General features: G+C 34.7%; 3 protein-coding genes and 4 non-coding genes across 12 annotated transcripts; 1 reads left to right on the top strand and 6 right to left on the bottom strand.

Moving 5' to 3' along the window:
* Positions 1 to 229: 229 nt before the first annotated feature.
* Positions 230 to 9,873, bottom strand: LOC143459837 (glutathione hydrolase 7-like). 6 transcript variants are annotated; one of them, XM_076957159.1, is made up of 15 exons: positions 9,647 to 9,866; positions 8,048 to 8,085; positions 5,728 to 5,884; positions 4,276 to 4,384; positions 3,993 to 4,147; positions 3,678 to 3,890; positions 3,281 to 3,482; positions 2,957 to 3,113; positions 2,700 to 2,815; positions 2,534 to 2,631; positions 2,300 to 2,458; positions 1,932 to 2,052; positions 1,594 to 1,720; positions 1,399 to 1,503; positions 230 to 1,327 (listed from the first exon to the last, which is right to left on the bottom strand). In XM_076957159.1, exons 3-15 carry the CDS (start codon positions 5,793 to 5,795, stop codon positions 1,155 to 1,157), a joined length of 1,803 nt encoding a protein of 600 aa, XP_076813274.1. In that variant the 5' UTR covers positions 5,796 to 5,884; positions 8,048 to 8,085; positions 9,647 to 9,866; the 3' UTR covers positions 230 to 1,154. The 6 variants fall into 6 exon arrangements, with proteins under 6 accessions (XP_076813274.1, XP_076813266.1, XP_076813258.1 ...); XM_076957151.1 differs by having other exon boundaries at positions 8,052 to 8,085; XM_076957143.1 differs by lacking the exon at positions 8,048 to 8,085 and adding an exon at positions 6,958 to 7,010.
* LOC143459875 (CMP-N-acetylneuraminate-beta-galactosamide-alpha-2,3-sialyltransferase 2-like) lies at positions 6,604 to 9,243 on the top strand. Its single transcript, XM_076957187.1, has 4 exons — positions 6,604 to 7,573; positions 7,700 to 7,829; positions 8,389 to 8,545; positions 8,779 to 9,243. Exons 1-4 carry the CDS (start codon positions 7,019 to 7,021, stop codon positions 9,053 to 9,055), a joined length of 1,119 nt encoding a protein of 372 aa, XP_076813302.1. The 5' UTR covers positions 6,604 to 7,018; the 3' UTR covers positions 9,056 to 9,243.
* A 2,528-nt stretch (positions 9,874 to 12,401) lies between the features above and the next one.
* Positions 12,402 to 19,008, bottom strand: LOC143471890 (uncharacterized). Its single transcript, XM_076969924.1, has 17 exons — positions 18,836 to 19,008; positions 17,477 to 17,621; positions 17,253 to 17,371; positions 17,025 to 17,107; positions 16,814 to 16,959; positions 16,460 to 16,535; positions 16,197 to 16,336; positions 15,603 to 15,761; positions 15,333 to 15,456; positions 15,082 to 15,160; positions 14,892 to 14,988; positions 14,620 to 14,762; positions 14,340 to 14,459; positions 14,103 to 14,240; positions 13,727 to 13,852; positions 13,366 to 13,495; positions 12,402 to 13,111 (listed from the first exon to the last, which is right to left on the bottom strand). The coding sequence occupies exons 1-17, from the start codon at positions 18,920 to 18,922 to the stop codon at positions 13,050 to 13,052; spliced, it is 1,974 nt and encodes a 657-aa protein (XP_076826039.1). The 5' UTR covers positions 18,923 to 19,008; the 3' UTR covers positions 12,402 to 13,049.
* Positions 19,009 to 25,153: 6,145 nt separating this feature from the next.
* Positions 25,154 to 25,235, bottom strand: Trnas-aga (transfer RNA serine (anticodon AGA)). Its single transcript has one exon. It is a non-coding gene; the product is annotated as a tRNA-Ser (tRNA).
* Positions 25,236 to 25,311: 76 nt separating this feature from the next.
* On the bottom strand, positions 25,312 to 25,393 carry Trnas-uga (transfer RNA serine (anticodon UGA)). Its single transcript has one exon. It is a non-coding gene; the product is annotated as a tRNA-Ser (tRNA).
* Positions 25,394 to 25,807: 414 nt separating this feature from the next.
* Trnar-ucu (transfer RNA arginine (anticodon UCU)) lies at positions 25,808 to 25,881 on the bottom strand. Its single transcript has one exon. It is a non-coding gene; the product is annotated as a tRNA-Arg (tRNA).
* A 189-nt stretch (positions 25,882 to 26,070) lies between these two features.
* On the bottom strand, positions 26,071 to 26,188 carry Trnal-caa (transfer RNA leucine (anticodon CAA)). Its single transcript has 2 exons — positions 26,151 to 26,188; positions 26,071 to 26,116 (listed from the first exon to the last, which is right to left on the bottom strand). It is a non-coding gene; the product is annotated as a tRNA-Leu (tRNA).
* Positions 26,189 to 26,253: the final 65 nt, after the last annotated feature.

Here is a 26,253-nt window from a genome sequence, read left to right as displayed (position 1 = left end):
TTCTCGGTAAGCATTCCTATTTTGTTGTGGCTCCCAGTCGGCTGTCTGCTTCACACATGTACATGCTTTTTTACTAGCATATGAAATTTGTCGATACTGCCTGGGTTATACTTAATGTATGTTTAACCTAATATCATAACATGCTTCCAGCTTATTCAATGTATACAAAGAAAGTAGGAAAATGGAATGAAATGCAACAATATTAAAATCACTACCACTAAAAAAGGAGAAAATAATTGGCATACAGATGTGTAACCGCACAAATAAAGATAGCCTACCTATTACTGCACGTGTGCTTAAACAAATCAGGCTATTATACTCAGTATGTGCTTATGTTTTCACAGAAAATTAAAGTGGGTATGTTTATGAACTTATAGAAAGAAAAACATGTAGCACAGATATTTCGATTTTATTATGACAGAAAACATATGGGTATTTTGCACTAAAATTAGCTAAATCTTACCTAATTTAAGTCGAGAAAAGACAACATTTAAAGCCTAATTGAAATAAATACGTACGATTAAAAATGTATAGTACGTCCAACAACATCAACAATGAAATCCAGACATATTCAACACTCATTTTGTGAAAGAAGCACATAAAAAACTTTCAACCTTAAAAGCGCATAGTTTAACGTGAAACCATAATAGATGAATGCAAAAATGAGACTTGTTTAATAAGTGCAGATAAATTTCTTAAATGATTCTTCCAACTGTAAAAAAGTTGTTTCAAATACAGATGAAAAATTGCACATAGGGAATATGTACCATGGCATCTGCTTAATAAAAGCAGTACCCGTATGATGACAATTCACACACAGCAAAAATACATAAAATTTATCTAGGTAAAACAGAAACAGATGTGATGACAACATCGTACCAAAAATTAACAAAAACATGGAAACCAGAGCCAAATAATGGAACAGTTTACATCAATCTAGTGCACAATTATGATATATCTGCTAATTTATGTCACATAAAAAGAATTACACTGATTTTATAATCAATAAAGTGAAACGGATGAATCGTACCAAATTAACAACGTTTTTACATTAACTGATGCCACAGGCCATATAAATGCAGAGCTTGGGTATTCCCCCATTTGAATACTGAAGTAAAAAACATAAGTATCTATATGAATGGCATAAGTATCTATTAAAACGAAAAGCCTTGATTATCAGCCTGTCTTTGGTCAGCAAAGGTGCTCACAACATTATCTAACCAGCGAGCAGCATTTACAATACCGATAGTTTGATTTTGTCCGAGCTTCGATATGTTTTTATGTCCTCTGTTTTCCAAGCTGCTTTGCAAACCAGCAGGTTTATCATCTGAAAGTTAACAAGTTAATATTATTATCCAACTATACGAAGTCGCCGTGTATTTAATATGGAAGCCTCACCTTCCATTGATATGTAAAAAGGAACTAGTTGCTGATGTATTCGAGGTCTTGCGATGCTATCTTTCAAATTCATTGAGGCTTTGTTCAATATAACTTGAGCGAGACCTGGATGTTATTTAACAAAGAGAACGATGTGAAAATATAAGTTAGAATTTCAACAACGGCCAAGTTAAGAATTACCATACAGGAACCTACTTGACACTGAACGGTAGCCGGGTGTTGCTGCAGGGATGATGTAGGTGCCACATTTTGTTGCAGTTGGAATAATAACAACCGGGACCAGGGATGACATTGGACGTAACCCACCAGAGACGTAGTTTGCCTGTTTGCAAAGGTTTTTCAGTAAAATGACTTTTTTATTTCACCCTTCCGTTCGTTGATTATGTGTGTATTCTTTTTGTACAATTACAGAGAAATTGATAAACCTACCACAAGCAATATAAAGAAAGGAAGTAACACTCTAAATGTGTGTGTGATCAAACGTATAGCTTTTATGGTTAAAAATTCATATCTATTGGAGAAGTGTTAATTACCTGTGAAGGGACCAAGCCACCAGTGTCCATGTTTCTACCCTTCCATGAAAAGTCGATCATGGCATTATTAAGTATAAAGCCCGATGCCATTTGCTTTGAACCGAATAAAGAACCAATGCTCCTGAAAATGTATCACAGTTAGCGATAATTTCATATCATTTTCCTATGTGTTAATGTATTGGTGACAAGTTCAACACCAACAGAAAGGGCAAAAAAACTACTTTACACGCAAGATTTTTAAATCCTAAAAACTTCAATGTAATTTTGTTCACATTATTGCACATGCAAGTTATTAAATTTTATACAAAGTAAAATGAAAATTAGAGTAACGGCAAAGAACGCTGAAGGAAATCAGTTGCATCACTAACATCGATATGGTAACGATAACGGCATCGTCTCCCACGACTGACACATGTTGTTGTCCATCTGTGGTCAGTTGTAGAGGTTGATGCCCAGATAAATAACTTTCCAACGGGTATGATTCATTATCCTTTATCTTTGATCTGAACGCCTCTCCTATTCTTGTACTGTTCAGATAAAAACGAATGTTTTTTGCATAAATACATACTCTTAATGCAAACATGCTGTACAAGATTGCTCACCTGTTGTAGTACAAGGAAGAGAAGTTTCGACGAGATAGGTCTCCTAATTCGGTTTGTAGACCAAAAGAATATTTCAATGATTCTGCCAGATGATGCATCTGCAAAGGTTGAGATTAGTAAACAAGGTTTGGCATCAGTTTTGTCATGAGTCTGTCACCAAGCCCACCTGAAGGAAATAAGCATCTTCGGTCTGATCGGAAACATCAAACTGAGCCAATGTACTCATGACAGTGTGAAGCGCTGGGCCAAATGATGGTGGGGCAGCGGTTATAATTTTCATGTCTAACGATAAAAGTGACATCAGTTTTACTCGAAATTAACTGAGAATTTTATCGGTCATGTGAAAGTTCTTCTTATGTGACAATGTAAATCTGGTTTATTTGCAAACTGGCAGACGATACACTTAACATGCTGTTGAATTACCTGAATATTTGGTTTCATTAATACTACGAGACTTCAACACTTCATAGTTCTTCATATCATCCTTGGTGAGGAACCCACCAGCATTGGAAACCTCATCCACAAATGCATCTGTAAGTTTTCCACTATAAAGAGCATCAGCTCCGTATTTTCCGACAGTCTGAAAATATTTAATCAATTAACATTTAGTTCATTTTCTCGACAACATGGAAAGGTAAGGATTCGGTTTATAATGCAACTGAAATGTATGATCCTGAACGATTAAAATTCGCACGAACAAGAAATTGATAAAAATAACAATGTTCGCAACAACAACTTAGAACTGACTTCAAGAGTTTGGGCGAGTTTTGGTTGTTTTAAGATGTCTCCTTTTTTCAGTTTCGCTCCATCTGTCACAACCAAAGATTTCAAATCTGAGGGAAGAGCGTCCACATCAAGTGCTTCGATCGCAGCAGCTAAATCTTCAGACACAGGCACACCAACTCGTGCTAAAGACACAGCTTGATCCAGAAGAACATTCCAAGGAGTTCTTTGTATGAATAAAAAGTCACAGATTTTTACATATCTCCAATCCAGTCCAATCACATTTCATTTGAACGCGTATATCGTTTTATTACATAAGAATAACCAACAAAATGGATATGCAACAAACCAATTATGTCTCTATAACTATAAACTGCTTATTAATCATGCACCAATAACAGCTTTCAAGTTGCTATATTACCTTCCATGCTCTTGGTGCAAGGCTTGCAAACCCATCAAATATCCAGGCACAGCAATGGATGCACCTGCTGCAATTTCCTGCATTGTTTTGTTTTCAAAATTTGATGCAATCAAAGAAGCTTCATTAAACCTCTGCGAGCTGACTTCACGGAAATCAAATACTTGGTTTGCGTTCTCCACAAGCTTTTGCTGATGGACTAATGCAAAGCCACCTCTAAAAATAAATGTAGATTGAGAGGGGATATAAAACAATTTTCCATAAACTACACTTAAGCTTTTACACATAACGTAGAGAAATTTTTCCATTGCTCTTTACCCTCCTATGCTTGCTGCGTGAGGTTGGGAGATGGCAATACAAAGCGATACTAAGATTGCCACATCTACAGTTGAAGCTTGACCAGTTTCTAGAAGTTTCTTCCCGTGCTCTGAGCAATTTGGGCTGCTTGATACAACGCCACCGTGTGGTGTGAACTGCAAAATAATTCCTGATTTGTCACAGAATGCTTACAGATTTTCAAAATGTAATTTACAGCAAAAAAAACAAAAGTTTAATTGTTAAATCAGTTTGATAAAAAAAAACATAGATAAGTCATACGCACTGGTGGTGGGGCAACGTATATAGTTATGATCAGGGCCACCGTAATGCTGATTGAAAAGACTACCATCACTGTGATAATCATACACAGACCACTAGCATATCGCAACCATCTGCAACAAAAATAAACGTCATTGTTTTGCTTTTATTTATAAAGACAAAGGTTTTTTAACACCATACCAGAATACCAGAGTAGACAAACAGATAATTGGAACTAACCAAATGATAGTAACGCTATCTTGGCAATTTTTCAAGGGCTTGCAAAAAGTTTAATGCAGTTTTACCCTTCTTGCGCTAAAACACACAAAAGTTTGTATTGTTTTTGTATAAAGTTTTTTGCTTTGTCAACTGATTGTTATTATTGTTATTATTATTATTACAGATCAGCAATCACTAAACAACTCACAAAAAATCCAAAGATATTAAAATTGTAGATTTTACCAATTCTTGTCATTTGTTGGGTGATTAACGTGATTTGAAAAAAAACACTTTTAAATGCTCTTCTAAACTTGCACCATGAGGTAAAAATAATGTGTAGTGAAAGCTGAGAGGCAGTCTATGAAAGCATACATAGCTATACTCATGCATTTCGTTTCCTGTTGAAATTAGTTGGACAAAGCACAATATAGGGGGTCAGTCAACAGACATGGTTTGCATTCCTTGAAGTACTCCTTTATTTTTGCAATAATATTACTGGTACAACAGAAAACAGAAGTATGATGCAGTACTGTTATAACTTTGTTTACAAATGCTACATGTCTTTTAGATATAAAATAATGTATTGCTTTCTCTCATCGCTCTCAACAAAAGAATTGCAAAACGTTTGGAACAAACTTAAGATAAGAACAGTGCCAAATAACTGTATTGAGGAACATTTAGGTTATACACGATTCATTACAAAATGCAAAATATCGTATAGACGCATTATATCAAAAATTAACTGTTATGAACTGTTGCAAAAAAAACAACTTTGGTAAGTCTGAAATGGAAAATTCAAGCCATTGGTGAGAGAAGCATATTTGAAAAAAATATTCACTCCTTGAGAAAGGCAGTCAGCAATGTGGGATAAAACTTTATTTATTAAGTGTATTGCCATTGCCTGGTAATGGAATGGAAAGAAAGATGTGACTTGCCATTTTATCAGATATATGATATGTAAATAAATCTAATATACTTTTTTCCCTAATTGTAAGCGAGGCGATAAAGCAGTAAATACTTTTATAGAAGGGTAATAATGTAAGCCGACAACTTCATACACGGCTGTTAAAACTTTCTCTCTCCAATTCTTAAAAAAACTTTAGGACGTTTTTTGCACAAAAAATTGGTAATTGGTAAACAAATTGTTAAAACTTTAATTATTTTATACTTGATAAATATTGTTTTATTCCTAGGACAAATATGTGGTTATGACGCAGTATACAATATACCATACACCAAATTACACATTGCAATATACCTAGGCTTTGAAAATGGGTCAGAATGGGTTTCCTTCAAGGGTGAGCTTTCCATTGGAGTTCGAGTCATTATTAAGACGTTAGTTGAAGATTCAGTACTCGTTGATAGTGACCTTTCGGGGTGTTGTTTGTTATCTTCAAATGAAACAGATACAAAACCTAATGAAGAAATGCATTATCAGCTGCGAATTTGGAAGCATCTGATGGCGCTATTTGTGCACAAAGATCTTTTTTAACTATTGTGCGATTTAGTACTAGAGTATTTCTTACCAGGCAAATAGTAAGCATATCTGAAAACAAACCATCATGCAAATCATAAGTTCAAATGTTATACATTTGATTGCTAAACAGTACATTCATTCCTATTGCAAAAACAAGATTAAATCAAAATGCACAAACATAGGTAAATTAAAATTAACAGGGCAGCAAAGTTTAATGAGGTTATTTTCTGCTTACAAAAGGGTTTCTGAGTAATTTGTTGAAACAGCACTTCTTGATGTCAACACCACGAGTGAGCAGACATTGCGGCACAAAATACTGTGGTTAATCATAAACTAAACTGAGTGTGCATGGCTTGCAAATAAAGCTGCCACAATTATCACAGAATTACACAGTGCATGGTGGCTGGCTGGTGTAGCTGAGATTGTGTAAAAGACAGAAAAAACATGAGGTGTTAATTTGCTTAAAAGCAAACGTTGTATAAGTTACTGATTTGGGATGTTTGAAGACAGTAATTAAAGCTAAAATCTAATGCTTGTTAATTAACAACGGCGTGCATATTAAATTAAAAATTGTCTCTATCCTTTGTTCTAAATTAGTTGAACAAAGCACAATATAAAGGATCAGGCAACAGGCCGGGTTTGCAGACCTACATTCAATTTATTCCTTTAATCACAGGATTTGAAATTTCTAAATACAAATAAAAAGGTTAGCAAACTAAATTATTTTGCCAATTCTTATATCTTGTTCTAAATTAAAAACTAACCTTCAATTATATTCAGGTTACATTTTAATAAAGATACAATTTTATATTAAATGTCTTGCAATCAATATGATATATCAAATTACGTTTGGTGCACAGAGTATATGTTGAATTATGTAATTATAAGCAAGTATATTTTGAAGCAATAAATATCAAAGCTTAATTATGATGTGTGACAATTAGGTTGTGATATGACTTGTAAGTGCTGTCGTGATCAAAGACAAAGAAAAACTCAAGCTAACTTTCTCACCCAACTCTGCTACAGAACGTTTTATTGTCACTTGATGGTTTCTTAAAACATTTCTGGAAACATGAAAACCATTATAAATTTTAGAATAAAAGGCTTAATGTATATCTTGTGCTTTCTATGCATCTTGGCAACATACAGCTGGTTGCTGGTTTGGTCGACCAAAGCAATCATTCATCAAATGGAAAAACCCTTACCAATGGGTGAAAAAGCAATAACTGAACACACTGTCGATATGGATGAAGAAATCGGGACTGAGAAAACATTTAAGTTCAATGGAAACATGTCACTAACGTTAGAGGATGAAGAACCACAAAGTAAATGTAAAAAACAGTTATCGCTTCCGCAAAAAAGATGGTTGAGCGCTCGATACAATAGCAACATTGCACCAATATGGACTGAAAATAACCTAGAACTAGACTACCAAGTTTTAGACTGGTGGCTTACGCTTCAGTCCAGTATAGGGATGGATACAGGAAAGTTGATGCACAAACTATTTGACTTTGGAATTCCGGAGAAAAATCCTTTCTATCGCAGCAATAAAGAAATATCTGAAAAATGCCGACGTTGTGCGGTTGTAGGCAATTCAGGAAATCTTAAGTCATCAAACTATGGCAAGGTAAACCACTTTTCAAATTATGCAAAAACATTAGGAAATAGATGTAATCAATCAACGACAATCAAAAGAAGAAAAAGATCTTATTGTATCTTCTACAGTATCATTAATATGGCTAAACTTTTTCAGGAAATAGATTCACATGATTTCATAATTCGAATGAATCGAGCCCCAACTACTGGATTTGAGAATGATGTTGGAAGCAAAACAACGCACCGCTTTATGTATCCTGAAAGTGCAATTAAATACTTACCAAAAGGTAAAAATTAAAATAATTTATATATTAACTCTGTATGCATGTTGAGCTGTTTATAACATATTCGAAAACGAGTAACTGAAAACACCTGAAGCTTTAAACCAGTAAGCAGTTTACCACATAACATGCATTTTAGCATATAGGTAGGTAATCCACAAATACAACACCAAGTAAAAACAATGTCATACAACTTCATGCCAAAAATTCATGTCAATGGGTACCTACTATGTCAGACACTGCAACTTCAATCTCTATAATTCTGATGACATATTTACAAATCATTTGTTAATAAATTAAAATGATTCTGTGTAGAAATGAAGACAGATGTGAATATTATATATGGCATATATAGCTATCAAAATACGTATACGATAAATAATAAGTAAACAATTGCTTTAAAAATAAAAACAAAACGCAATTGCATATAGTTTAGGGACCTTATGTAATATTATATACATATGTGATACAAGATGATAAGATAATGACATGGTATAATATAATAGACATGGTATGATATGATTTAATATATAATTATGTAGTGATGATGATCCATTGAATTCAGGTGTTAGTTTTGTGTTGACTCCGTTTAAACCGTTGGATATAAAATGGTTACTGAGCGCACTAACTACAGGAGAAATCACCAAAACATATGCAGCAGTGCCAAACAAAGTTATCTGTGACAAGTCCAAAATTATTGTCATAAACCCTGGGTTTATCAAGTACGTTAATTAGTTGTATAGGTTAAAAAAGAAAAGCAAAATACTGTTAAAAAGTTTTGATCTTAATCTTTTCTCTAAAAATTTCATAAAAAAGCTTATTAAAAGGTTTATTCCTAAGGATTATTAAAGCAATAAAGCAGATTTGCTTGGCTTATATTTGCTGTACATATTATACAGATATGATATATAAACAATTTTGGAAATGCATTTTTATTTTAAATTCATTTTCATAGGTACATCTATGATAGATGGACACAACATAATGGTCGATATCCATCCACTGGAATGCTAGCTGTGATATACGCACTTCATGAATGTGATGAGGTTGAGCTGTATGGGTTTGGGGCAGACAATAATGGCAATTGGCATCATTATTGGGAAGAGCTGCCAAAAACTTTGTCTGGTGCTTTCAAATCAACTGGTGTACATGACTCAGAATGGGAAAAAACAATACTACAGCACCTTGAGAAAAATGAATTCATAAAAATACATATTCCTTCCACTTCGTAGTTATTACTTTTAAAGCGCAAGTTTTCAAACACTTCTGAAAGAAACAAATGTGCAAGATTTTGTTTTCAATTAGTTCAAAAAATTTTTTTTAAATTGTATTATTGTAAGCGTTTGCTCAGTTTGCTTAAAATATCCAACCATTCCAACCATCATTATCAATTAAGGATGTGCCGCAACAAAAAAGCCATGAATTTGTGGTAATAAAAATACTTTGATGTTCATGTGAATCCAAATCTATCACCCTCACCCACTGCACTAAATCAACATATGTCGGTATCTGATAAGTAAGAAATCAAGCTTAAACTTGATATATCAAAGAAGAATTCAATCAATGATTAGAAATCGATCTATTTTTTCACTTATACGCATACAAACAATACTACCAAAAATTTACACAATCATTCAACCACTTTAAAAGTCATTAAAAACACTGTTAACTATTGCTGTTGTTTTCTTACTATAAGATAAAGGTTTGGACTCCAATCTAACAGCAAGATACAAGTTTATGAAGGAAAGAAAAATGAGATGGTATTATATGCAAAAAGAACAAAGTAATATATATTAATGTAAATAACAAAATTGAGAACAAACCTGGATCATTTCCATCAGTTTCGTGAATATTTCTTTGAAATAAAACCGTGGAATCAGTCATGATGCGCTCGGCAGTTATTTGAAATAATTTATATGTAGATATTATAGAATCTTAGAAAAATACCAGCATAAAATGCAAGAATAACACCAAGGCTAATTAGTAATATTAAACCAGCTTCCTTCGCATCTTTTGCAAAAGTTAACAGGAAATTATATGGTAGTAAACAAATTGTCTCTACTGCGTTCTGCCAAGACTGCCATCTCTATTTTAGTATTTTCACAGTTCCTGCCAAGTGACAAAAATATCTGAATAAGTTTGTCCGCTATTAGCGCTATCTGCACTAGGCAACGGGATGAAGAATGATGATTAGCTTACTCCTCATTTGTTACTTTACTACAGTCTACACTCTACAGTACTACATTCCGACAGTTATATATTGCTTTAATAATCTGAAGAAATACTTAACCTGTCCTACATAATTCTTAAAACTGCATAAAGTGCACAAAATACACATTATAATCCGCTTAGTGTGTCCGCACAGAGCGTGTATATACTTACCCTAATGCACAAAGCTCGGGTAGTGGTATACGCAGCGGAGCGCACATTATTTTTTACGTTAGATTCTTTAGTTAGAAGAACCGCCCAGGAAAATATAGGGCTAAGTCAAGCCTCGGTTTTGCAGGGAGCGAACTGCAAAGGAATAGAATCACAAACGACATTGTATCATATAATAGGCCTAACTGTAATTAGATACTTACGCTACCTGCCAGATGCTTGGCAATAAGCCCAATAAATTAACATACGATCGTGAAAGACATGTATCGATCACTGGCGTACGCAGAAAATTTTCATGGTTAGAGTTTTGCCAGATTTCATAACATATCTCACGATAGTTACAGTAGTCTACATATTACACGTAAAGTGCCAACGAAAGGGAAACTGGAAGATTTTTAATTTCAAAACCCTCCTTTTGAGTACGTAATGGTACCGATACAAATCCAATATACAAATAAAAGAATTTCACTGTTTATGGAAATGATGTGATTTTACTTATTAAATTAATATCCCTGTGTTAACAAGTATTTAGGATAAGTTACTCGTGACAGGGAATTCCCAACATTCGGATCTCTAATTGACGCCAGCAACGAGTTTAAATTGAAGTTAGTTTTGATTTAATTATAATTTCAATCCAACTTCACATATCTAGCTTAGCTTGTCCAATGTACAAAGATACAAGCTCCGTTGCGTCCGGAAATAATGAAATGCACAAAATGACGAATTAAGTCAGGATCGATAAAGTCACAATCATTTGTGTTGGTATATTTGAGATATAGGCAGGGTTGCCATCAGTCTCAACTGAAAAATAAGGACGACTAGAAAATGAAAGACGAATACCACCTTAAACAGTGTACAACAGGAGAAAGCAACCAATGTTCCTAAAAAAAAAAAAAAAAAAAAAAAAAACAAGACACTATCTGCATGTTCATAATTTTGGTATCTCTTTGGTACAAAATGGTATCGTAAAGGTGACAAAATGCCCAAAATACGAACCTCCGCCCTAAAAATAAGGACGAAAGTGAAAATAAGGACATTTCTTAGAAAAAAGGACAAACATATTTTCTAAGGCACGGACCTTTAAAATAAGGACAAATCTTAGAAATAAGGACGGTATGGCAACCCTGGATATAGGCCTACTGTAAATGCTATTTTTCGTGACACTTTAAATTAAATAAAACATACCCTAATGTTTAAAAAAAAACTAAATAAATTTATGGGGCGAATACCCGATTGTAGATGACTCTTTTATGGTTCATCAAAGGGGTCAAAATTCACGATTTTAAACATGTACCCAGATCATGAGCTCAAAGCAACAAAAACGTGGCGGCAAAATTGCATCGCTTACGCCCATAATATGAGGATAGGTCTGGCATTTTATACCAATTAACTTACCAAAGCTTTGATGGTCATAAGGTGAATTAACAAGGTTGTGATGTATGGCGCATATTATACCACACAGATGGAAAATAATATATACTTCCTGGTTTGGGAAATCTACTTTGCGAAGCGTTGCTTGTCGCCTAGTAATGACTTCCTGTCATCGTTTTAAATCTTGACGTGAGTTATTCTTTCATTCATTCTTTTGTGTGCTAAGAAGATGGCTGCAACATAGTTCCAGCAGTGCCAGCTTTTTGCTGTTGCTGCTGTGGCAATGTTTTATCTAAATGTATTCGTTCAAAGAAGCTTCAATATAATCAGTATATACAGTTGTCATTCTTGTGAAACTACTCTTGAATTCAATTTAAAGAAGGTCAGTGTCAAGTTAGTCAACTTTGTTGTCACCTTCACAAGACAATAATTCGATAAAGTGAACAATTAAGTCCGAGGTTGAGAAAAGCAGACAACGACCTTATTAGACTCATACATCATCACTCGCAATAAACAATTCAACTAGCAAACATTGTAGTGAAGTGGATCAACCTTACAGGTTAAGGTACCATATATCCACTTTTCATTACAAGGTAGTTTAATTTACGTGAATACAATGAAAACTCCGAATTGCGAAGTTATGCCCTGGTGGTCAACCATAACCTACTGATTAGTGATTACTCATTGCCTGTAAATAATTATCGTACAAGTACTTTCCCCAGCATGAGAATAATTTCCTATGCAATACTGCTATGTGCAACAAATCATCGACTTTTTTACAGAATTTTACTACTTTCCAACTGCTTTCAACTATGCAACGTATGAAGATAGAGCTTCTGTGGTATATTTTCATAGTAAACTTACAGTGGATGGAAGTGCAACTGCAGAAAAGGCTACAATGCGAACTAAGCAACAAGAGAAATATCTGAAAAAAGACATAGCCTAAATAAAGTTAGCAATGATAGCAATTACCATGTTCAAATCACGGAAATTATTTCTTACACATGATTTTCTAAGTAGCTTTTATTCGTGGTAAACATATGTATCATTATCGTTTATCTGATCAGAAGTAATTCCATGTTAAAAAGAAAAAATACTAGCTATTACTAGTCAAATTACAAGTTATTTACTGCACTTGACTGCTTAAATGTGCAAATCTAATAACAACAAGAAACGTGAGGATACAGGACAGTGTGAAAAATTGAAATAATGCACAAAAAGAAACATAAAAATGATAAATTACAAACTAACCTTCCCCAAAATAGGTGGAATTAAATTCCAGCCACAACAAAAAAGTGTTTGTAATGTCACGTTGTACTGCCCTTTTAGATCACAAAATAAACAAATTGATTATTGAAACATTAAAATACTGTTTGGGTACGGTATGCAGAAAGGCTAGAATTATAGCAGGGGTGCACATGTGGTTTGTTAAAGCACTAGATAGGTGAAGGTATACATCTGAACACACGTCATCATTCAAGCCTTGTTGTTTGCCCGACTTGGCTTAATGCTTCTGTCATCTTTCAGCTGAGCAACTTCTACAGCACATCAATAAACTGATTTTACACCTCTAGTTGAACTATTGATAATGTTTATCATGGGCTAAAGCCAAAATTTTATTTTATATCGTAAAATATTTACAGATTTCAGGCTCTTCCAGGACGATTCAACAAACAAGTGTGGGTTGAATAGTCCCTGGGCTGAATCGACCGACCCCAATACTTTCATAATCAAATTAAACAAAATTGTGAAATTAAAGATTCTATGGATGATGTTGACTGTTCATATTTACCGAGTTGAAGTTTTGTATTGTTCTCCATCATTTCGGTATTGCGTGCATTTAAAAACACAGCGTCTTGGATTGCATCATCAAGTAAGCCCCTCCATCTATTTTCAAGCTCTACTTTGAACTCTTCAAACACCTGAGTTTTAGAGGTAAAGCCAAGGCAAAACTTTAAAACATTTCATTTTTACTACAAGTCACATAATAGTTGTCTATGGGTAGTTAAATAGAGCTTAATCTAAAGCACGACACTACATTAGTCTGAGGCCTGTAAGAAATTATGTACCCTAATGTAATTAATCAGTAGTTGTCACATGCTTAGCAGGAAAAATTAATTTATGGTGATTTGTAGAGAATATATGTGTTATACTTCTCGATAAGCACGAAATGTTTGTAGACTTTGTAGCTGTTGTATTTCCATTTCTCGAGAATGCTTTTCAGCCAAAATTCGCATTTGATCTTCCATTTGACTTTTTTCATGTTTCAATGCATCCAACTACACCGTGAGATGATAAAAACCTCAGTAAAACGTAGAAAATTTATCTAATTTTCTGTACCGCAAAATGCAGACGAGCTACTATTGCATTATAACATTACTGTCGCATTATAATTTCACCATGATTAGTTATTATTATAATAAAAGCTTTGAAATAACATCTTTGAGTTAAAATCTAGCAGGAACACGTATACTACTTGTGCCAACAAAATATAAGTTAACATTGCAAGTACTCTTAAGCAAAAGCAACCTGAGTGGTTATGACTATTTTTTCCGAACGCAAAGTAGCAAGTTCTATTGCATGAGTGAGGACTTCATCGTTGGACTGCACCAAAGAATTTGATGAAAATCTCATCTGAAGCTCTGCTTTTGCGTGATCAACATCTATCTTTAAAGTGGCAAAATTGTTCGCAAAAAATAAATTTGTTGTACAACTAAACCTACCTGATGACTAGATGCAACACTAATGTCACTAAACACGACTCACTTTCATTTTTTCAAGTTCTTCTTCGACAAGTTGGTGATTTTCCTGTTTTAGTTTTTCTCTTTCCTCGACCATTGCTCGAAAGACAACATCAAACGAGGATGAAGATTCTTCCAAACCCTCCTGCGTTTGTACAAAAAACATACAATCATGCCAAATGATTGGTAATATTTTATAACATAGGCATATAATATTAAACTTCTAAAGTAAAGCAAAGAAGCATAAGTTGTAAGTTAGCATGAGTCTTCGTCTCACAAAACAAAAAGTCGACAAAAAAACTCACTTGTCTCTCCTTCATAAGTTTTTCTTCAAATGCTTTTTGTTTTGTTTCAATTTCTTTCAGTTTATCGGTCTCCTTTCGAAATTGTTCCTTAAGCTCTTGAATTTTAGCCACCCGAGATTTATCATCTTTATCATCTTGCCTGCCTGCAAATTCAGCAAAACTATTGTGTTGTAGTTGAAATGATTGATTTGAAATAATAAAAATATAACAACATAGGCAAATGCAATTATGCATGGAGTCTCCTAATGAACTCCGTTGCTCGTCACAAATACCTGACTTAACAGCCTGTGTGTAGTCATCAATGTGCATTTTCAACTCTGCGCTGAGTTTTGACGTTATTTGCCGTTGATTTTTGTATTCTTCAACCAGCTACACAACAGAAGTAAACATTTGCATTAAAAATTATGGTGAACAATTACTACAACCAGTATCAAAAAATTTTCGCACAGGTAAAATTAACACCTTGTCACGCCTCCTTTGAAGTTCCAATAATTTCTCCCGATTGGCAGGCTTCGTAGATTCCAAAATCCAAAGCAAGCCTCTACAAGTTAATGAAATCTACTGTAACTGCAATGTAATCTAATGCAATCTACCTACATGCACAGTTACACACCAACAACGTTTATTGTACAAACACTAAACTACAACCTTAACCAAACAACAAGACACTACTGAATTTATATTTCCTCATATTTCAGTAAAGTTTCGCCTACTTGTTTGAGTAACTTGTTTTTCTTTCTTCATAAAATTGCTCTGATCTCAATATGATTTGATCCCAGGCACTCTTTTTTGTTTGATCCAAATCATGCACAAGATTTTCCATTTGAGATATGTCAGCTGTGACAACAGATACAACATTACTAACAACAGACGACAACTCTTAATCAAGCATTTTGTCAGATTTCATGAAAAACACTGCTTCTATTAGTTGGCGTTAACGTTTTGTAGATCGTAGCAATTTCTCCAAAGTTGTACAACATCACCTTTGTTTGGCACAGACTGGGCTGCAAGTCGGTTTCTCACACTTGCTATTTCTTGTCTCAATCGTTGTAATATTACCAAGTTATCATGATGAACTTCCTTTGGTGGAGAACCAACTCCAGATAGGGGCTGGATCGCTGAGAGGAGCATTTCATTTTCATCTAAATCCATCGACAGTGATCAAAAAAACTTCATGTTTTTTGTACTACACTAACGAGTAGTTTATAACATATTCATGGATTTTGAAGTCTTTCGCCAAAAGTATACCCATCCATAACCATGTGACATACAGCATAATTTGTTTTCTACAGTACAAAGTAACTCAGAATTTCTAGAAATGGAAATTCTTAATTGAGAAACTATTTTAATGGCCCAGGATACTTACAAAGCCCTGGATAAAGTCACAGTTTAAGACAAAAGAGATAAGTCACATCTCTGACACATACGCAAACAGGACGTGGTTATAAAAGAATATGAAGATAAATATAAAACTAAAACTGATAAGACAAAATAAAGATAGTTCATAATAATAAAATTATGCAAGTTCACGCTATCACAAATTAACCACTACTTGCAATGATTGCTGATATTATTACCCTTTCCGAAAACAGATGCTATCAGGAATGAATCTACATTGCCAACAAGCGCAACCATTAGCAAACTTTCCGTAATTGGCTTGCTGACATCGAAACCATGACTTTTCCTCTGTGCAGCAGTTGATAGAATGGCAAGGACGCTGTTAAAGTAATTAAAATTTCAAGATAGTTGTTGGACAACGTATTCTGGCCAAGTAATACTGTTTGTACTTGTGGCATAAAACAACCCAATTCCACATTTTAAAATACAACAGTCAACCCACTTTGGCAAATGTTTCTTTTCAGCAAAAATCCTGACAAACTTCAAGGAACCAATAGAACTGTTGCCTTTCCTGCCAGCTGCAGTTACAAAACTTAGATTAACACAAATGTTATTCAGGTTATATGAAATTATATACTTTTATAAGAAACTGATGATGCCTTTTGGGGCAAAATATATGTTTCTGAAAATCACAACATTTCGATTGATTCGATAATTTTGTTGAATTTTCTTATTCTGGTTGTATTTACATCATTTTAAGTTGAAATAGAAACAAGGAGGTAAACAAAGAGAACTGATGTGTGAAAACCTTTCCGAGTAGTCTGCTTTGGTATCAAATTGACCAAAAAAAAGTTACCCTTTGGCTGCTTTAAGACATGAACTGTAAAATATGTCATGAATGGAGTGAGCTTCAACGAGTTTTCAACCTGGCAACCATCTTCAAACAACCTCAAGGTATCTTCAGAAGAAGGGCAAACCAAAAATGAAAGACCATCAACGTAACTGCAAAAAGTTCAAAATTTTGCAAGACACCGTTTCATACTGGTCTGCTTGCATAAAATACTCACAGGCCTTGATGAGAATGATTTTGAAGTTCAAGTTTTCTCCCCGATGGATTCAAGAGATCTGTACATTTTCCATCATTTTTTACCTTAAGGATGCAAAAATACAGGCTAATAAGCATGTCTAAGCACATCTTGATGATCTTGATTAATTCGGTAATGATCACAATACAAATAAATGACACCATAATAAAAATAATATTATAATGAGACAAATTTAAGCTGGTATTAAACCTGTAGCATGGATACAGACACAAGATATTCGAAGTCTGTAGTCTTTCCAATTTGTTGAAAAATCTCGCGTAACCCCAAAGCAACCAATCCAGAGTCTCCTTCAAATATTGAATTTTTTGCTGAAAATTTAGTAAAAACAAAAGTTTAAACATGAAAGTTTAATTTTTTCGTTAATTGTTTTCATGCTGAACTAAAAATGACAAAATACAAGAATCCTATCATACCTATCATATTTTGGGAAAATCCAACAATTGAAACATTATGTCCAGATAAAACTTTTTGTGTAGGTTTGCTCATATGTTGTGAAAATGCTTGTGTATAACCAGATTCCGCGAGATATGAGCCATCCAACTTGTATGACTTTTCACTCTGAAGTTATAGCCAATTAATATCAAAACTCACACTAAATTTTATTTAAGCCATGATGTTCCCAAGTATGAACATTACTACTAGTTTAAATCACCGTAAGCATTATGTTTTAAAATGATTCTTAAAAGTAATATGCCAAGAATTAGTGACTTTTTTGGAGTTTCGGCCAGTATCTTATCAGAGAATACCAAAATCAGCAATTTCACAAAACTTTCAATGGTTTCATCTCCCGTTTAGTCAAATGAACTTTTATAATTTATCTAGCATTTCAGCCTTCTACTTTTTGAATGTTTAAGTTTATTTAAAGTAAATAAAGTCATAATACTGTTTTCTTGCTTTAAAACAAACGACTTTCGGGGATTTTTCAACGTTTGGTCCTAAAAACAGTAAAATCAGTGTTTAAAATGAGGATTGCGATAGACCTGTTTTTTACCAGTGACTTTAACAATTTAGGTCATGTATATACCATTAAAATTAACCTTACTAAAATAATTAACTTAAATTCAATTTGTAAACACAAAAACAAACATAAACACTTTTTCAACAGATCGAGCCAAATCGCTACATTTTTCTTGATGATCGGCTTATTTCGGTCAACTTTCACTGGCCAGAGTTTTCTCAAAAACTATCCTCTGCTTATTAAATTAAAGAGTAATTACCATTACTGGGCATACATAACAACGAAAACCTTTCATTAGGCCACAAAAACTAAAATACATTGCAAAGTACAACTTTGTAAAATATGGTTATGTTTGTTTCACTGTTATAGAGCAAATTTATATCGTGTTGATACTATTTTAACTACTTTTAGTAAAACAGATGGATTTTAATCACATAATATTGTTAAAATGGGTTAGTAAATCTTTTACACTGTTATAGAGCAAATTTATATCGTGTTGATACTATTTTAACTACTTTTAGTAAAACAGATGGATTTTAATCACATAATATTGTTAAAATGGGTTAGTAAATCTTTTACAACCTTATTTCAGAAAAATTAAAACCAGAAACAGGAAAGTTAAAACATTCAAACAGTAGAGAAGGCTTCAAGACTGCAATTATGTAAGAGCTACGAGAATCTGTTAAATCAAAGTGGAGATGAGTTAGGTGAAATATATGATTTCGGTATTCTTTCCCAAGCTTGCTTCCCATGATAAGATAGTGGTTGGAACTCCAAAAAGATCTTTTGAAGCTAAGTTGACTAATGGAAATACCTTTTGTTGAGAAACCAAAGTTACAGTCTTTTCCTTCACTCTTATCCCAGGTGATGTCTCCGTGAATGCAAGTGTTTTGATGGTCATTTTTTTAATTAGGGTATAACACAACTGTTAGATCTTTTGTTACCATATATTTATATATACCAGCTTTTAACTGTATTAAAATTAAATCTGATCATAATGTACAAAAATTTTTTAAAATGCTTATAACATCTTAAGAGTATAACTTACAAAAGTCACAAATCATGACAAATGTAACCTAACTACCACACATTTTCTTAGGTTTGATGGCTTTGCTAACCTTCCATTCTCATAGCACCATTAATTTCAGATTGTCTACTGGTCAGCGGGTGTATACCGGTTACCATAACAACCTGAGTCAAGCTAGCCAAAAGTGTTTTGCGAATTGGCGAACTTTTTTTTTAATAAAACCAAAAAAAGCAGAACACAAAAGTAAAAAGATCTAACATTACAAAATAGTGCAGAAAATATTATTCAACCTAAAACGTTCGTTCATTTAAAAAACTTTTTACTTTTGTAAAGCAAGCGAATTGTGTTCACCAAACACCTGCATGGAAAGCTTGCATTCTAGCACAGGGATATTTATGCCAAATAAATTGGGATCTACGTTTTTTGCGCCATGCCAAATGCCAATATTAAAAATCTAATATTATCTACAGCCACTAAGCCTAGCCTAATTCTTAGTTTAATGAATGAAGCCGATTCGAAAGCTGTTGGCTTTGCACTTGCAATCTTTAGACCTTTATGCTTGTTTCTTGTGACATTTTGTGATACGATTTCGTGAAGCTACGTCAGAAAGGCTGAAGCGGATATTTACGCCAGTGGCGTAATGTTATTTGCTCCTCCACCATGCTGGAAATCTCCGGCGTATCATACAAACTTTTCATTTATTTTTTTTTTGAGCATGGTTCGGTTGTTATTACGATATTGTAAGGTTAGCGCCAAACTTTTCGCTCCCACATTCATTGGCAAAAAATTAATGTTACGATATGGGTTGCCGTTTCGCGTCAAGGATGGTAGGCCTATATTAGCGGCAAATTGGTGCAAATCTATAGGACCTAACACCAATATAGGCGATTGGCGACCTGGCCTGGGTCTATCGGTCTACTTTTTTTCAAATTTTGAAGTCTTGCTCTCGCTTTGAAATGAAGTAATACATTCATGCGACTATAAAAGTATAATTAGAACATTTATCATGATCTTATACTAAGAAATGACAAACAACGACATTAAAGAAAGGAACAATTACCCGATCTGGAGATAGCAATAACATGCTAGTTAATTATTAGTGGCGTCGGTTTGCTTTGGTAACCTTTTCTTTTTCTAATTAAATCATATATTCGATAAAACTTATGATTCAAAGCTATGATTTTGTCTTGGGTTTTCAAGTTGTTCTTGCAAGCATCAAGATTACGTTTTATAAAAACAATTTTTGTCTACTGTAATTAACTTTTATTGTTTTTCCTCCACTCTTCAGGTAATACTGATAAATTAGAATTGTTAAATAGATTTCATTCACAATTACCTTTTAATGAAACATACCTTTCACACATCAAAATCATAGAAATCTCATCATAGAAATGAGTGTCGTTGGATGAGTACAGAAATGAGTATCGATAGATCTATAGTATATCATATCATATCGATAAGAAATCTCTATAATATTAAAGTTAAATTATCATAAAAATATCTCTATTATCTTTTGTGAAGTAAAACCATTGTATTGTATACCAAACTCTATCGCGTAGACAGTTTTTGCATGACGAAGGTTAAACTTGGCTGTTACTCTTCAGTGCATCAAGCTCCGAGAACCGAGTTTGTCTGGGTGAATTTTTCCAGTAGGCGTATTTTCTAACTTGTCTCCGAATTTAAACCGTTCTCGTTCACCAAAAATAAGGAAAAGGAGCAAGTGTCACTAATGTCTTGTAAAGTCATGTGGGATGTAGTCATGTAATCGCATTGGTAAAAATCGGGTTTCAGAAAAGCATTTTATACTTGGCTTTAACCACTCTATTCTACCGAGCCGACTGACGTCAAATTTATAACACTTCGTAGTTTTAAAATTTTGCTTTTTCACGTAGGCCGTAAACCGAGCTGCTATTTGAAATTGTTTGAAAAACTTTGATGAATGTCAAATGTCGCTCATAACAAAAACAATTACGTAACAAAATCGCGTGATAGTGGTAGGATTAAGAAATAGTATGTTTCGGCCAAATTTATTACTACGATGATTCCAATGAAACAATTTTAAAACAATGTAGGCTAAGATTAAGAGGTGACAGAATTATTGTTTCGCACACAACATGAAAGGCTTTACAATGAATTGGTTTCTACCACAATGCTTTGTTTTTATTGGCTTATCCATTGGCTATGATGTCATCAAATGATATCATAACTTCCTTCTATTGTTAATAGTCAAACTATGGTGGATTTCCCTTTAGCTATTCCTTCACAAAATAGGTTAGGCTTAAGTACACTGCAAATTTGGACCTTTGTTTTGTCACTTGATAGCGTGGGCTTCATTCTTTTTCACAAGACCGAAGTTGCCCATACAGTAAGTGGTCCATGCTAAAACCTTTATTTGGAAAAACAAATAGACCTATGCTCTATTTCCGTTTGGCAACGCACGTGATTCAAATTGGCGTAACGTCCTGTGGGTGGTATAAAGATAAAGTCTAAATTTAAACTCAACGTTGTGGAATGGTGCCATAAAGGAAGTTGACTATATAGGTTATACCTTTTGCAAAAGACGATTTGAAAAATAGTTTTTCTGCGATATTATATATTCATACTGCTTTTATATTAGTACCATAACGTATTGAACGGTCTTGGCTGAACCTTGATTTATTGAGTGGATAAGAGTTTAGAATTCCCAAAGTCAGGAATAGTGTTTGCAACAATAGAATACATCTCCAATGAAGCAATGTTAATTACTTTATACCATGCTGAGTTTGCTGAAGCTTAATTAGCCTAGACTCGTCGGCACATACCATGTCATAGCCATACTTCAGAAAGCGGAATTTTTAACTCTGCTGAAACATGTTATTTCTATTTGCGAAGGTTAAAGATTGTGAAACTCATCTTAAATGATAGAGAGTGACATGGTAATATACAAGGTTATAAGTGAAGGATTCTTTTCTTAATGCTCGGCTAAACACATAGAATTTATGTCTGTACACACACGCAACAACAACAACAAATGTTTTCAGGATTATTCAATGTGTTGCATAACATGACTTTACTTTATAGGCTACGTTAGGCCCGCAATGGCCTTCATAGTCAACCGGAAGTTGCATCATGTAGGGCAAATCGGACCGTTTCTTTAAAATCGCACATTTTGCATTGTTATCGCCAGCACAAACTAAGGAGATTAAATAGACTAAATGTTTGTTTAACAAGTGCAAGTGTTTACTAACTGTTTAGTGTTTAACAAGGTGCATATGGTCGATGTAATGTTTAACCTTTGCCTTTTAATTAGAATTTAGGCTAGAAAAGTCAAAACAGAAAAGTCGAATTCTTTTCAAAGGATGGCAAACGAGACAAATGTTACAAATGATCTGTCCATTTCTTCTACAACAAGCATAATAGGTGTTTCATTGAACGGATTGTTTGGAGTTTTCGCCGTCTACCTCACTATTTCACTCGTATGTTTTGAGGTGAGAGATATAAATACGACCACCTCGTCCAGGGCAAGATTTCTCCGCGCACTCTGCATTGTGTGTTCATTGATTGCCATTGTGCATTATTGGGGCGAATTTGCAAGTTATTTCATCGGGAATTCCCCGTCCAGTTGCTATGCCTTAAGCCTAGTTTGGCTCGGGACATACACTTTTGGTGTACTCATCACGTACATATTTCTTTGGACGCGACAACACATCATCAACAACAGTCCAAGCCTTACTTACAATCATAAGAAACGATTGTCTGTTGCCAGTTGTACAGTTTTGATCTTATTAATCCTGGGCATTGTCATGGCTTTCTTGGCCGGATCAAGATTAATCTTTTTCTCCAGTTGTTCAAATCAGACTGACAACGCACTACTGAAGCTGTATACGATCATATTATCGGGGATACTGCTAGCAATAACTGTGATCGGACAGACCATGCTATTACTATTGTTCATTGCGCCGTTGTTGAAGCACAAGAAACAATGCAAGACCACTTTGAGGAGGACGCGAAGTTCGATCAAAAACTGCAGCTCAAACATGATTTTGGTGCGTCGTTGCGTAAGCGTGGCTATTGTATCAGTCATTACAGATGTCATTGCCGCTATCGTGACGATGACCGTACAGCACCCGTCAGCAAAACTCGTGTACGATTTTAATCTTCTTGTTAATATAGTTTGCTGCCTTGTAAGCTTTCGAAATTGGGAACAGATGGTATTACCTTGTCTACCACAAGTAGATTCGACTGCGATTAACTCAGCAACAGAACAAGAAATTCAAACTGAAGAATATTCTTCCAGAGTTTAGATTGTAAGCGCCAAGGATTGACCGAGCTCTATTTAAAATACATGCAAGAAGATCTGAGAAGCACCTGTCTGTTTAGCGAGCCGCTTGTAAAACCGGTTTCTTTCAAAAATATGTTAATTAGCCAGGATTATCAATGGATATTGTAATTTCAAACTGTAATGGAATACTGAGAGACCACTATAGGCAGGGTTGCCATCAGTCTCAACTCAAAAATAAGGACGACTAGAAAGTGAACGAGGAATACCACCTTAAACAGTGTACAACAAGAGAAAGCAACCAATGTTCCTAAAAAAAAAAAAAAAAAAAAAAACAAGACACTATCTGCATGTTCATAATTTTGGTATCTCTTTGGTACAAAATGGTATCGTAAGGTGACAAAATGCCCAAAATAAGGACAAAAGTGCCCACATCCGCCCTAAAAATAAGGACGAAAGTGAAAATAAGGACATTTCTTAGAAATAAGGACAAACATATTTTCTAAGACACGGACCTTTAAAATAAGGACAAATCTTATAAATAAGGACGGTATGGCAACCCTGACTATAGGGGATACCTACTATCTTGCTATTGTAAACTAGCGATTTTTAGTGATTAGGCTACATCAAAAAATGAAGTGCTCAGTTGGACGTCGTTTCAAAGTAGTTTACGCGTTTTGACTATATATTTATTAATTGGCTCTGTTTTTCTTCCCATTGTATTGCATCATACCAGTATTACATAATGTTGTTTAAATGAGAGCACGTGTAACTATTTTAAGGTTTGTGTGTGTTGTCTGTTTTATGTTAACCTTTACAACCATAATTACAATAAATCGACCACAATCGTGTGAACCATCAATAAATCATATTATTTTTCGTCAGTGGCGGCGTGCAGAAGAAAAATCAATAGGTTGCTAGTTGTTAGTAGAATGCGCTAACGTTTTGCGAAAAAGAAATGATACCGTGTTTTTACGAAAACAAGACCTTCCCTAAAAATAAGACCTAGCCTGAATTTCAAGAATGATTTTAATATAAGCCATACCTTTAATCCTATTCTAACTAGGCTTGGCTTCTCCCGCACACTGTCATAGCAAAACGTGGCGTACAGTTGCATTGTTTGCTGTAGAAACTTGAAATTTGGTGACTTTTCCTAAAAAATGTTCAGCTATCTGTCCATGTTTGTTTGATAAAGTTGGATTTTGTAATTTTTAAGATATTGCGATATTTTCATAATTTTCCTCTGCTTTGCTCTGCTCTCCGCATTGAAGCGTATTACTCATTTACGCACCAATAACTCGACTAACTATTCTCTTTCGTTCTCTTCTCGCGGTCAGCTGGTTTTCCGCACAGCGGGGACGCGGCGTAACAAGAAGAATTTCTAGAAATGTGTCACTTTTAGAAATACTTAATTTACACTAAATTCACTTTCTTTAGTTTTACAATTATGATGTATACAGGAAGCCAGATGATTTTTCTACTAACCTGTAAAAATCCGATAAGTTTACGACGTATAGTTTTCTAGTAATTAACGATTGAAAATGTGTGTGCGGGGTCGGCCACACCTAGTTTTTTAGTAAACTCGCGAGCCTGGTTAGGATAGGGTTAAGGGGTCACTTCCCAATAAAACGACAATTTTGAGCCGGCAACACAGTGATTGTGACCGTGTCGCACAATGCATCTAGTACTCCAGTACCATTAACATTACCCAACAGATTTCGAGTCTGTCGCCATAACCGCTAGGGCGGCTAGGCCAAGAAAACTATGCTTAATGATCTATGTATAAAGGAAATCATTAAAGTGGCACTTTTCTCAGTATACTTGTGAATTTGCAAAATTAATATCGCCGTTGTCGGCAGGATTCGAACCTACGAGGGCAGAGCCCAACAGATTTCTAGTCTGTCGCCTTAACCACTCGGCCACGACAACTGTGCCTAATGTTCAATGCAAATAAATAAGATCGCACTTTTCTCGAATCTCTTATGAAAACATAATTTCAATTCCGCGTTGTCGACAGGATTCGAACCTACGCGGGCAGAGCCCAACACATTTCAAGTCTGTCGCCTTAACCACTCGGCCACGACAACTGTGCTTAATGTGCAATGCAAATAGATAAAATCCCACTTTTTCTCGAATCACTAGATAGATTCCACCATGTCGGTGTTTCCGGAATCTTCTCCTGACTTTCAAATCTGACAAGATGAAAATCAAGCTAGCGTAGTCTAGATGAAAATCAAGCCAGCGTAGTCTAGATGAAAATCAAGCCGATTTCGTGACCTAGCTACGCCTACGTCTCCACGGTGAATTGAACCGTTTGCACGTCACAAGCTTTTGTGGCGGTTAACATGAGCGAATCGAGGATAAATACAGCGAAGCAGGCCAAGTTGTTTCATTCTAGAATTACTTTGTGGAAGACGTAGACGATGATGTTAACGGTATGCTCATTTTAGGATGAAACTATGTACAGTTAAGTGATAAGATTTTAAAAATATTAAGCCAATCATCCCTGCCGGGACTCGAACCCGGAACCTCTGGATTAGAAGTCCAGTGCGCTAATCCATTGCGCCACAGAGACAAACTCATACCAACCTTTAACATTTTCACGCTTTAAAAAACAATCCAGCCTAGAAAGTCGGAAAAAGTTACTTGATCGAACCGTTTTTGAACTAAGACATAAGTTTCTCAATGTTCGATTTTACTATCCGCTTCAATGCAATCCGACACAAAGTTAGCATATATGTGAAGTAAAACTTTCCAAAGCTACTGTCAGAAGTAGGATTCGAACCCACTCCTCCATTTGGAGACCAGAACACCCTAGAGCCGCACAAAGCGACTAAGCTTCTGCTTGAGTCTGGCGCCTTAGACCACTCGGCCATCCTGACCTCGTTGATTTGTATGCATCTCCGTTCTTATAATACTTACCACAAAACCAGGAAAAGGCTTAATT

Source organism: Clavelina lepadiformis, chromosome 1 (assembly GCF_947623445.1).
Source record: "Clavelina lepadiformis chromosome 1, kaClaLepa1.1, whole genome shotgun sequence".
Lineage (NCBI taxonomy): Eukaryota > Metazoa > Chordata > Ascidiacea > Aplousobranchia > Clavelinidae > Clavelina > Clavelina lepadiformis.
Note: the sequence above shows the minus strand (reverse complement) of the source record. Positions and strands in the feature narration are given on the sequence as shown.

Excerpts from the sequence above, each read along its gene's own strand:
- LOC143459875 (XM_076957187.1), top strand. The coding sequence starts at position 7,019 with ATGAAAACCATTATAAATTTTAGAATAAAAGGCTTAATGTATATCTTG. Across the intron at positions 7,830-8,388 it reads AATTAAATACTTACCAAAAG|GTGTTAGTTTTGTGTTGACT; the intron begins GTAAAAATTAAA and ends CATTGAATTCAG. Across the intron at positions 8,546-8,778 it reads ATAAACCCTGGGTTTATCAA|GTACATCTATGATAGATGGA; the intron begins GTACGTTAATTA and ends TCATTTTCATAG.
- LOC143471890 (XM_076969924.1), bottom strand. The coding sequence starts at position 18,922 with ATGACCATCAAAACACTTGCATTCACGGAGACATCACCTGGGATAAGA. Across the intron at positions 14,989-15,081 it reads TTCAAAGGAGGCGTGACAAG|CTGGTTGAAGAATACAAAAA; the intron begins GTGTTAATTTTA and ends TCTGTTGTGTAG. Across the intron at positions 14,763-14,891 it reads CACACAGGCTGTTAAGTCAG|GCAGGCAAGATGATAAAGAT; the intron begins GTATTTGTGACG and ends CTGAATTTGCAG.
- LOC143459837 (XM_076957137.1), bottom strand. The coding sequence starts at position 9,707 with ATGACTGATTCCACGGTTTTATTTCAAAGAAATATTCACGAAACTGAT. Across the intron at positions 3,483-3,677 it reads TTGCACCAAGAGCATGGAAG|AACTCCTTGGAATGTTCTTC; the intron begins GTAATATAGCAA and ends ATTCATACAAAG. Across the intron at positions 2,632-2,699 it reads AAGATGCTTATTTCCTTCAG|ATGCATCATCTGGCAGAATC; the intron begins GTGGGCTTGGTG and ends CAACCTTTGCAG.